The sequence below is a fragment of the Rousettus aegyptiacus genome, unplaced genomic scaffold (genome assembly GCF_014176215.1).
Source record: "Rousettus aegyptiacus isolate mRouAeg1 unplaced genomic scaffold, mRouAeg1.p scaffold_m13_p_12, whole genome shotgun sequence".
Lineage (NCBI taxonomy): Eukaryota > Metazoa > Chordata > Mammalia > Chiroptera > Pteropodidae > Rousettus > Rousettus aegyptiacus.
In genome coordinates, this window is record NW_023416287.1 from 73,281,112 (window position 1) to 73,293,519 (window position 12,408).

Consider the following 12,408-nt stretch of genomic DNA (forward strand, 5'->3'; position numbering starts at 1 on the left):
TAATCTCTCACGAGCCCCTGGGGCTGGGTTCAGCACACCTCTGTTACTGTCCGCTGGGAACTGAGGTGATTGGATTGCTGATAAGAGCAGCACTTCTGAGAGGAGGGCTTGACGGGCTTCGAGATGAGTGGAAGGTAGTGTCCAAAGGAATCCGGTACTTTCTCTGTAGGCCAAGACTACCTTCCTTGCATGACTCACTCCTCATTAGAGCATGAGTAAATGAAAGAATTCAACATGAGACCTTAGCGGGGGGAAACACTCAGCACAAGGTAAAAGGAACAGTATTGTGATAATTATTTACTACAACAGCAAAATAAGAATTTTGGAAAGCTTCTAGACATCTACGACAGGAAGAAGCATGACCCCGGTGGAACAGAAAAGTAAAGGAATAGGGAGGGAGCATTCTAAAAAGAAAAGGTATCAGAATCAGCTGAAAGGAGGATGATTAAAGAAAGATTGTAGGAATGTAAAGTGTGCAATAGCAGAATGCAAAATCCACAGTCGGTAAGGGCAAAGGGAGGATGGAGACAGAATTAGATTGATATTATGGAGGCCACATTAGGACGTGTTCTCCCACAATGAAAAATAAAGAAATAAACAGTAAGACAGAAGATGAAGGAAATGGAGAACAGAGCTGAGAGTTCTAAACTAAGGGTTACAGGAAAAATTTAGAAAGAAATCAGCACCACTGAATAGAAGAAATCATGAAAGGAATAACTGAAGGGAACATTCTTGAACTACAAAGAACTTGCATGAGAGAAGTGCCTGGTCTTATGGGGATTTGCAGAGTACAGAGCCAGGTAACTGAGGATGAAGAGTTTGGGAAAGGTAAGGAGTGAGGCATTGGACTTTCCTATCTTTGTGCTTATTTGCCTTTAAGACCTTATGGGGTGCATGTGTTATTTTGGGAAAAAAAAATTAGTTCCATTTAAAAAAAAAAGATAAAAACCATAACCTAATAAGGGGAGATCAGGAAGTTTTTTTTTTTTTCCATTTTGTTGACGAGACACTGAGACTGAAAGATGAGGGCTCCTGAATGGCAGAACTAGGTCCGCAGTCCACATCCTTCACTCCTGTTAGGTATGCCAAGGGCTCTGTCAGCTCCACCATGTTGTCCCTTTGGAAAGCAGCAGTCAGGGTAAGGATGGCCTGCATATGCCTTGGGAACAAAGTCATGGGGAGAGCTGGATGAGCGATGGTGGGAAGCCCAGCCCAAGTGGGTTTATTTACTTACTAATTCAGTCAACCAGCATTTCTTGAGTTTTCCTTATGCATTAGGCACTGGATGAATAAAATGCAACTAAGACATTCTTAGGAGATTCGGAATACTCCTGTAAGGAAAAAAGCCCACAAACACAGAATAATAGTGCTATAAGGTCAAGGCAATTGGTAGCAGTAAGCACATAGACCTGGCAAAGCATACACCCCTTAGAACCACCTGGAGGGTGTGGTAAAAATCAGGGCTGGATCCCACCCTGGATCTCCGAAGCCATAGGTAGGCCTTGAGAATGTGCATTTCCACAAAGCTCCAGGATTAGTAAGAGTTTTCCAGGGATGTAGGTGGAGAATGTCTTTTAGTCTAGGAACAATTCTTCCATCGTGCAGATTTGAAGGAGAAGACTTACGTCTTAGATTCCTCTCCCAGTGTTCTTTCCAAGTACTTCACCACCCCCTTCTTCTAGCCCCTCTGTTTCCTGGGACCTCATAGGCAGTTATTTCCTAAGCAGTTTCATTATTCCTAGACCCTGCCACTCCCCAAGTCCTGCAGGCAGTCACAGCAGGGTTAACTTTTGTTGGACCGGAGGCCTGAGCCAAGTACAGAGTGTCCATTGTGTGCCCGCCCCCTCTGGAGGAGTTGCTGACTGCTGGAATGTGACAAGGCAAAAACGTTTGCACCTTGCTTCGGCTTCCCCTTCTCTGTGAGTGTGTGAGTGAGTCAGGAGTGTCTGTGCTCACACGGGCATATTGGCAGGGGTGCACCCACGAGGACGTGCATTTGTCTCCCAGGCTCACCAACAGATTGAACTGTGAATTTGGGGTGGCAGGTATGTGCTGGGAGAAGGCAGCAGCAGAACAACAGCTTTGTGTGCTGGTGAAGTAAACAGACAGGTTAGATTTCTCTGCTCTTTGCTTTTGAAAGCTTCTTTTTATTTTCCTAAACTGAGGGGTGCACATGAACGTGAGGGGCTGGATTAAAGTCCTCAGCATAGGCAGTGAGTTTCGCAGGGGCTGCCTGGGAGGGTGCGGCTGTAGTTGGAGTAGTTTGAATCGTAGGACTTTGAATGAACTGTCAAGGGGCTAATTCATTTTCATTCAGAAGGAGCGTCTTGAAATCCTCCAAGTGCCCAATCCTGCACTGGGTGCTGAAGTGAGTATAAGAGTTGTGCAACTGCAGTCGGTCTCAGTCTGAGACTGAATTGCAGTTGAGTGGGGGAAATACGATTTGTGTACTCGAAACAAGAAGACAGTGCAAGACTAGTATTTAGTGGTAAGCTATACAGCTGGGTACAGTGTAAATTAGGCCAGGGAGTGAATGCCGTGGTCCAGAGTTTACAAAATATTGTCATGGGGGAAGTGAAAACTTGGGCATGACCTTGAAATGTTGGAAGTTGGGACCTGTTTGTTCATTTGTTCATTCATTCCTTCGTGCAACAGACATTTGGAGGACACCAAAAATTGTATGTCAAGCATTGCGTGGATCGGTGGAACGGGATATAAGAAAAGATTCTATAAAAATACTAAGGCAGAAAGAATTCTGTGTGTATAATGCTACTGTGGAGATTAGTGTGACTTAAATAGGGAATGTACGTTGGTGGCTAATGAGGCCAAAGACTGGATTCTTAAGGCAAAACCATTATGGAAAGGCTGGGACTGATGTGTTCCTGAAGATTGGGATTACTGTTTCATCTCTGGTATTTATCATGTCGTACTCACAGTGCTTTCGTTCAGGTCCTTATTTAACAATAATTGAATTTCGACCAAGCCTTCTTATGGTCCCCCTGCTTCTAATATCAGGTTCTCTTAATTTATCCCTCATACCACATGCCAGAATTATCTTCCCAAACCATAGCCTTAATAGCATCATTTCTCTATTGACATCCCTTAAATGGATTTTCCCATTACCTGTAAGATAAAATCCAACCAATTAGCGTGACATTCAAGGATGTCCGTGATCTGGCTGTCATCTTTCATTGCCAGCTACCCCTTTCACCGGTCCGCATTCCATACCACACCTCCTAGCCATACCTCAGACCTCCCCCCGAACCTTGCATGCTCCTGCTCCACGCTTTGCCTTATGCCATCCCTTCTTTCTGCCATGTCTTTCTTCTGCCCACTCTACCTATTGAAGCCCATCAAGGTCAAAGCCATATCCTATGCCCTCCTCGAAGCCTTCCCAGGTAATTTCCCATCTGTCTACACCGTGCCCAAGTGGAAAACATGTTCTCTTCCCTTTGTTACTATTCTTTATTATTGGACATATAAAAATCTGTTGTTTCATTTTTCAAGTCACTCTTTAAGAGTGTAACCTCCTTGAGGAAAGAGATTGTATTTTAATTGTGTCTTAGGATCTTGACTTGAGAACTGAAAAAAATAATGTTGCGTTTTAATTTTTTGTAGATCTCTTATTACTTGGGTTTTAACTTTTGGAACTTTGTCTCTTTCATCAATTAGTTAATGATTTATACCATTAAATATAAGAAATTCTGAAGTGAGTCATTTTTTAATGGAATATACATTCTTAGTGTTAGTAATATGTCCACTTCATAACACCTAATCATTTTTCCGAAGTTTAGATTTCACCCCCTTTTCTCTCATCATAGAATCTGCAATATACATTGGCCAACTGTGGCTCAAAGATCTGAATGGATTTAGGTTAGGAATGTTTTATGAGGAATATGCCTCACCTTTTGCTCTAACTCAAAGGTAGCTTTATATGTAAGTAGCAGGGAAGTGAACTGTAACATTGGAGATTCCTGCCTGAGAAAGTAAACCTCTGAACACTACTGCCGTAAGGAAATGTGGCTTGCAGTTTGTATGGCTCTAGGGTGCAAGCTTAGAAAGATCTACTTGACTCTTTCTGCTCCAGAAGCATGGACACATTCCAGAGGATCTTGATGCCTCCAACAGCTAGTGTGGTACCTAGCACTTGGAAGAGAGGCCTCAATGAATGTTGACTTGAATGTGACTTTTAAAAAATTAGGTAAAGTTTGGGGCAGGTTGACCGATAGGTCTAGATGAGAAAAATAATCGTACGTGTAAAAGAGGCATGAAGCGTCAGATAGCTTAAGTGCCCTCAACCATTCCTAAGTGGAGACTTTGTCCCTTTTATAGCATGGGGCACCTGTTTAGGGTTTGATTGACAGCTTCAGCAAAGATGCTCATGTTCTCACTAGGCAGCCTCTTCCCTTTCAGAAATGCTGTGTTTATTGGGTTTTCCCCTAAGTAGAAGCAGTTGTAAACATGTCTTTCTACAGGGCTGAGCAGTTTCCAGGAGCTGAGTATGTTTCTGGGCATCTCTGGGGAGCAGGTCAATGTTGAAGCTCTGGCTGCCTTTCTAGCTGGCTTCCTCATGGGACATCAGCTGAAAATGTCCTTACTCCAGAGGGAGAACATAGGTGCCTGGTCTTTAGGTTCCAGTTCTTGGCTGTTCTGAATGTGTCTTTGCAGGCAGGCATTGTTGGAATTTTATGGTGGGCACATTTGCTGACCAGTTTCTTAAATTGATGGGTTCAATGGTAGAAACCTAAGGTGTGCAGTAATGTTCTGGGAAACTTAGAGTATTCAGCCATTTAAGAAGGCTTAAGTGTGAGCTCACCTACAGCCTATGGGTGCAAGGAGGTGATGTCTTGAAGTTTTGTGCAGCCCCAGAGCTCTATATTTTCCCTTGAGAATGAACATTTAGGCTTCCTTTAGGGCTTTGAAAATGATGAGTATAAAACTGAGAATAATGGGGCATGGAGTGGATAAGGGCGAAGAATAGTTTAGCTCATCCTACAATGGTCAGGAGAAAGCTCACCAATTTTTCTTTTTTCTTGGGAGGAAGGCAAAGTCAAAGATCGCGATCAGTTGGAGAGGGGAGGGGATGGTTCCTGCCGCTCTCAAAGGCCTGTGAAATGCTTCCTCTGCCTTTCTCTCTTTTTGTTGTTATGTAGATATAATGCCACTTTATTTAAAGACCAGAAAGAAATTAAAACTCTCTCGAACGACTATTTTTATCTAAATAATTAATGATTAAATATCTTTTGTATCAATAGAAACATTTTTAGAGTTGGTTTTTCTTTTTTGTTTTCAAGCCTGTGCCTAAGCTTTGCATTTGTTTTAAGAACGAGATAAGACTCTTGCGTGATCGAAATAATTCATAATGAAAAGTGATAAAGAAAGAATGGGCAGGATGTGGGCCACCTGTCCTTGCTCCAAGGGGATGAAGAGCTTGGCCCAGGCACCTCAAAGGTTGTGTTCAGCTCTGCAAACTGTTTTTCACATGAGGGGGAAGTGGTGCAAGAAACCGGCCAAACGCAGTTCCCGCAGACCCGAGCGTCAGCACTTCAGACTTCCCTTCCGTCATGTTAGGTTTTGATGGTGACTCAGCCGGCTATGGCTTCAGTTTAAGAAACTTCTAGCTGATTACTGAACTGGAGGGCTTGCTCCCTTTATCTTTCTTGAGACCACTGCCATAAAAATTAATAACATTTTAATGAAGGGGTGTGTGTGTTTGTGTGAGTGTATATGTGTTTTCCCCCTTTGTTCAACTTCCTGCAATATGAAGATATGTACATTCTGATCCCATCATTTTTTCGATGCCATAGATAAATGGGAATGGGGTTCTGGAACTTTGATTGTGTTACTTTTGAGGTCATTCTCCCTCTTGCCTTGGCTAATTATCTCTCTGCTTTTCAGTTGCAGATCCGATTTCTTCTGAACACCTCACCTTGTCTCCATCCCTGTGACTCTGACCCCAGCGGCTGGACCACTTTGTCCTTGGAATTTTAGGTGTCCTCTCTTCTCACCTTCCCTTTCCCCTCTTTCCTTCCCTACTCCTGAGAACTCCTGAAGACTGTAGGATTGTCATGGAGTCCAGGGAAACCTTAAGCAGCTCCCGGCAAAGGGGGAGCGAGTCGGAATTCTTGCCGGTCTCCTCAGCCAAGACCCCGACTGCTCCCGGAGAACCTTTGCTATCTGCTACAGGAACTGGGAAGGGGATCCCAGTGGGCGGAGAACGCATGGAGCCAGAGGAGGAGGATGAGCTGGGTTCTGGGAGGGATGTGGATTCCAACTCCAATGCAGACAGTGAGAAATGGGTGGCAGGCGATGGCCTGGAAGAACAGGAGTTTTCTATCAAAGAGGCAAACTTCACAGAGGGGAGTCTGAAGCTGAAGATTCAGACCACAAAGCGGGCTAAGAAACCCCCAAAGAATCTGGAGAACTATATATGCCCACCTGAGATCAAGATCACCATCAAGCAGTCTGGGGACCAGAAGGTGTCCCGTGCTGGGAAAAATAGCAAAGCCACAAAGGAGGAGGAAAGAAGCCACTCCAAAAAGAAGGTAGAGAGCCCTGTTTTTTAGGGTTTTTGTTTGTTTTTGCCATTTTAACTTCAATTTTTAAGGGTCTATTTGCTTATTACTTATTTACACTAAGTCCATCCTTAATGTCATTGATAGATTCTAAGACTTTAATCAGAATGACCTATGACAAAACTAGTTTTACCAAAGGCTAATTGATATAAATAAGAGTTAATTTTCTATGGCAGCTCATCAACTTTATAATGAAACTGTCGAACTAAATGACGTTATTTGAGGACCTGTTATATTTTGGAATTACCAGTTTCCCTTATGGAATACTTAGGGCCTCTCGAAGAAATGCCTCGATACCTTGGTAGAGTTTCTACTTTATTATTATTGTTATCTTTTACCCACCTGAAAAAACAATAGTTGCTAGAATTATAATTCTGGAGCATTCCTATTTATCGTGTAGCAGCCAGTTGGTGGGGTCAGATCTGGCTAAGCTATGACAACATCTTGAAGTTTTTCTTTTGTTTTAATATTTGTATGTTTTCATAATCAAGAGTGGGATGTTGAAAATTTTTAACCAATCAGAACAGTAAAGAACTGTTATCATGTTTTGGTTTCAGTCACCACCGTACATCTATCTGTCTAACATAGGTAAGTCTCTCATTGACTAAGGAAATCCAATATTTGTAGTAACTGAGGCCCTCAGAGGACTGAGATCATGATTTTAAGAGCTCGTAGTGAGCATCAGAACTGGAACTGGAGAAAGAAAAAGTGCAGACGACAGACCTGCATCTTTGTCTAACACATCATGGAGTTTTAAGATTGGGTGTTGAATGAATTTGGTTGGTTGTCATTTTCCTCCTAGAAGGTGAACATGGTGTAGAAAGCAGCTCTCTAGGTAATTAGTGGTGTCATTTGGTTGGGGGAAAAAAAATAGGTTCAGATTTCATTGTATTTATTTTGTATCACAGGGGATTACAGTGACCTGTCTTCCTGGGAGGGGCGTGGCACTCTGCTATAATAGCAGAGGACCGCCGCAGTCCAGAAAGTTTCTGTTGCCAGCCATCTTTGGGACTTGAACATAGCTGTGAATGGAGCCTTCTTGTTGACAGAGTTTTGGGATTCTGAGTTGTAGGTGTTAATTACAGCCTTTATAACTCTTTTCTCCATATCTTATCGTTTATCTGGGCTCTAGCCATGATGGAGTTGCTAAAAATGGGACATATAAATGAACCTCTCGCCTTTATAACCTACTGATAATCTGTAGTGTTTCTGTTGTCCATAGTTTTTGCACTTCAGAGTCCTCATCTTCAAGGAAACTGCTGGGGATTATGTTCTTTCTTTTGTGTCCATCCTCATTCTAGGTGTTGCAGCTGATTTGTTGCATTTCAAATCCAAAGACTCGGATTAGAAGGGACCTTCTAATATGATTAGCACCTCCCCATTGGCTCAGGTTATCCATGTTTTAAAACTGAATGTCCTTCGTCCAGTAACTCCTTTAGTCCTGGGCAAGTCAGGAAAGTTGGTCACCTTCCTTTAACATTCAGGACACAAAGAAATCTTTAGAAGCTGGCTTGGTTTTACACAGCACAGAGGTAGTGCTTTCCCCCTTCCCACTCCCCCTTATAACTTTTCTGTGCTTTCTGCTTCTCTGCCATAAAAGCAAGGATTGTCTGGACATACATAGAAACTTTTGAGAATCAAAACTGAGAAGCACATTTAACAAGTCAGGCTCCACATGGAAAGTGAGTCTTTGCCTTGGAATTAGGTCTCTTCAGCTTTGAAAATGAGTATCTTTGTCCCTGGCCATTGAGATGACCAGTTCTTTGTGTGTTGTTGGATTTTCGTGTGGGTAGGCAGTCCTGAAAACTGTGGTAACTGTTTTTCCTCCATCCCTATCACAACCAAGACTCGAGCAGCAGATAACAGTTTTGGGTATACAAACCCAAATTCACTCTCTTTGAAAGACATACTTTACACAGGTACTATTTTCCCCCAAACCACAAGTTTGTTCCCAAATTTAGCCTTCTGCCTATTGGAATGCCCTAGAATAAAACCCTGGAATTTGTATCATGAAGATGATTTCAAAACTGAAATGTGCAATGGACTTCTTTTCTCACATCTGAAATTCTCAGGCTGGTCATTCTCACCCAAAAAGTTGGGTGCCCTTTCTGTGCTTTATTGGAAAGAGAAATGAAATCGCTTACTTAAATATGCAATTTACCAAATCAGTGTTTCTAAGCCTCAGAAATTGGAGGGGGCAGGAAGGAAGGGGAAGGGCCAAAATTCAGTGTATTGCACTGATACTGTAATGAGATTATCTACAAAAATTTTAAATTGTTAGGAGCTTTCATCATGCTGTGTTTATCCATCCTTCTTACATTTATTTATATCCAGAGCTGTTACTTTCCAGAAATGAATAGTATTACCAGTACTGAGTCTTAATCACTTGATAAACAATAAGAACATCCTCTGATCTCTGTTAGATTAGCATGTCAAATTTATTCTTCAAGCTCCTGTTGTTTTGCAAACAAGGAGTAAACAGAAACTGAGGTTGAAGTAGAGGGGTGGAAACATTGCCTACCCTTTGTATAGAAAAGTTCAGTATAATAAACTTGTAGAATTTATTTATTTGTATGAATGGGAAGCACGTGATCAGTAATTTGGGGCAGGGAAGAGGATGAGGATGGCATTTTCTAAGCAACAGGTCAATGTCTTAACTTCAAAATCTAGTCTTCTGGATCTTTTTTATGAGGCAAGCTATTCATTGATGGGATGTGCCCTGGGACTCGGGTCCTACACTAGGAGCTAGAAAGGAGGCCCCCTTGTGCAGGTGGAGATGCCTGCTTGTGAGTCCCCTGAATACATGTGCGAGGTCGGCAAATCATAGCCCCTGGACTAAATCCAGCCCCCTGCCTGTGTACAACCCAACAGCCAAGGATGGTTGGAAAAAAAAATCAAAGGAAGAACTTTTGTAACGTGAAAATTATACAAAATTCAAATTTCAGTGTCTATAAATACAGTTTTCTTAAAAAAGAGCCATATCCATTTGTTTACATTTTGTCTGTGATTACTTTTGCATCATAATGGTGGAATTAAGTAGTTGTGACAGACTCTATATGGCCTACAGAGCTTAAACTATTTACTCTCTGGCCCTTACCACCCCACCTCCCAAATAAAGGTGTTAGCTGACCTTTGAATTAAGGAAAGGACATAGAGTTTCAGGATAACAGAGATTTCGTTTTATTTTGTTGTGGTGTTAATGATTCAGCCTCCAATTTTTTTTTTTTTCAGACCAATTAATTTTATTCAAGTCATCGTTTGACAGCCTTAGGCAAAGATAATTTATATTGGATCCCAAATGATTTTCTTTTTCATTGGTTTTTATGAAAGAGCATACCGTAGGATGATGATAGCATTCCTTACATATCACAGCTATTTCTCTGCTAGGTTAACTCTATTTCTACATGTTCTGCCGCTTTGGGGTGAAGAGATACACGTGTGGAATCCTTAAGAGTTTTATTCGAAATTACAAACCTAGGACCAAACCTCCCAACTGAAGAGGCATTATGGATGTTCAGGCAACATGGCCACTTAAGTGGTAGGATGTTAGGAGGAAAATACCACCTCATTGGCTCAAGGATGCATGGACTGTAATAACGAGGGGACTGGTCCCCTTCCTTTCATATGAAATTGGCAACTGAGATGCTAGAGGGGTTATGATGAAGACTTTCGTAAAGTGTAAAAGCAGCATTTGGTAAGTGGTAGAAGCCGAAAGGGGCCTCGGAACATATTTCAGGGCCTCACAGCGGTCCTTTGGGTGGGCTTTGCTGATGGACTTCATAAGTGCGACTTGCTCTTTATCACAGCACCAACATTGTTGTTACAGCTTAGACTTACACAGGTAGGTGCTATAATAACTTAAGCTTCCTCTAGTTTCCTTACAGAGAGAGAGCATGAGAGTGAGTCCCTAAAAGCAAGTCCAGGTACAACACGTGAGCATAAAATGTTCCAACGTTGACAAATTTTTAGGAGGCTTTCACCAGAGCAAAGCTTAGTAGCTGTCCTCTTTCCTGAGGACTTTCCATGGAAGTCAGGGATACCCATCCAGTTTCAATAGCATGAGAAGGAGAATTGAGCCCTAGATGAGCTCCCTGCAGTGACCTAGGGTAGGCTATGTGGTGTGATAATCTGTACCAACTGGCTCTATGACTTTTGACCTGGAGTACAACCTTGCTGATGCCCCACTTCAGTCATCGGCCAAATAGAGATGATAATTTCCACATGACACAACTCAATGGAAGGTTTTAGGAAAAATAGATAATTTAAAGAGCACGCCTCTAATAAATAGTTTGATTTGTTGAATAATTCACAGACCCTATGCTCACTATTTTATGTGGATTTACCTTCTCTGTTCATCCTTACAATAATCCTGCCAGACAGATACTATTTATTTGCATATGAGGAAATTAACTCTCAGTTACTTCAATAAAAACGGGATCAGGAGCAGAAACGGACATGGTTCGCTTTTGAAGCCAGTTCTCTTACACTCCAAAGCTAATGCTGCATTCTGGCCCCTAAGTGACCAGACTCTAAAGGACAAGGGCATTTCTTCCACGCTTTCCCGCATTAGTTGGGGTGACAGAATCATAATCTGGCATTTGTTCTTCCAACTATCCAGGATTTGGGGAAGAAAATTCAAAGCCTCCCTAAGTTCAAGTCTTATTTTTTCCTATATTGTATACTTGTAAAATTTTATTTGCCTGTGACCAAAATGCAACTTCCATTTCAGTTCTTTGGACTTAATTTTCCCTTTTTCTCAGTTTTATCAGAGAACCTATTTCCTCCAGCAGCAAGGATTTCAACTTTATATTCATCAAGTGTTCAGGATTCATTCTTAGCAACCCCACCTGGACCATCATCATACATCTATGTTGAAAGTCTTGTGTTCTGAGCACTCATGACCTTCTCTTAGGAAGTCTAATGGCTCATGCATTCATTTACTCATTCTTTAAATAGCACCTTCTTTGTGCCAAGCACACAGTATGAATAGAAAAAAGACTTTTTGAGTGATGTAGACGAGAAGCCAGGTTAGCATCAGATTGTAGAGAGAGATGAATATCAAATAAATAAATGGGTTTGCCTTTAATTCTATAAGTAATGAGAGTTCTCAGCATGCCTTGAACTAGGGAAAAGAAATAATGAAAGTGATGCAGGACAGAGAAGCTGAAAAGGGGAGAGATGAAAGGGGAGCCTTTAGATAATGCAGTTGTCAGTGAGGAAGATTGCACTGGGGTCTGTCTTTTTCCTGGAGAGTGCTGACAGGTGTCTTTCTCTTGACCCCCTATGATAGCAGCAGTTTGGTATGTCAGGTAGTTGAGCAAATGACCATGGGAGGGGGTGTTGGGCAGGGGATGAAAGGTAGGTCAGATCGACTGACATCCGGCTGCTGCACCCGTCATTTCCTCCTCCACTCTGGTGGGTGGCCCTGGGTGTCCAATGAGCCTTTTTTTCTACCCTCCGTTTGGTTCGGGTGTCTTTCCCTGATTTCATATTGCCAACCGCCTTCTCTGATCACTCCTAGGTGACTTCCTTTCTCTCTTCTCAGAATACACATGTGACTCTGAGCTTCTTCATCCACAACACCCTCAACCTGTTTAGGAGAACAGGGTCTCACCAGCATTTCTTCACAAGAGTCTATCTTTCCCATCTTGTTTATTTTTTTTTCTCTCTACAGATTTTTTTTTTTCAGCAATACATTCCTATTTACTTATCAAAGTGCCAGGGCATTTTGTTTTCTCATAGGTTTCTCTCTAGTTATTTCCTAGCTAGAGCCACACGAAGGGTGGTGAATGACTTTCCACAAAATTATTTTTCTCCATGGGGCAAGAGGTAA

At 42.1% G+C, this 12,408-nt stretch overlaps 1 protein-coding gene across 5 annotated transcripts in view; it reads left to right on the forward strand.

The window, feature by feature from the left end:
- SETBP1 (SET binding protein 1) overlaps window positions 1-12,408 on the forward strand; it is a 341,470-nt gene that overhangs the window by 14,002 nt on the left and 315,060 nt on the right. For 3 of the 5 annotated variants that reach the window (XR_004953710.1, XM_036229997.1, XM_036229999.1), the window contains exon 2: window positions 5,899-6,545. Coding sequence is in view for 4 of the 5 variants with exons in the window: in XM_036229997.1 (XP_036085890.1) it covers window positions 6,069-6,545 (477 nt within the window). In the remaining variant the exon portion in view is untranslated. Of the gene's footprint in view, window positions 1-983; window positions 2,110-5,898; window positions 6,546-12,408 lie in introns of those variants that run through there. The other 2 variants (XM_036229998.1, XM_016147779.2) reach the window with 2 other exon arrangements.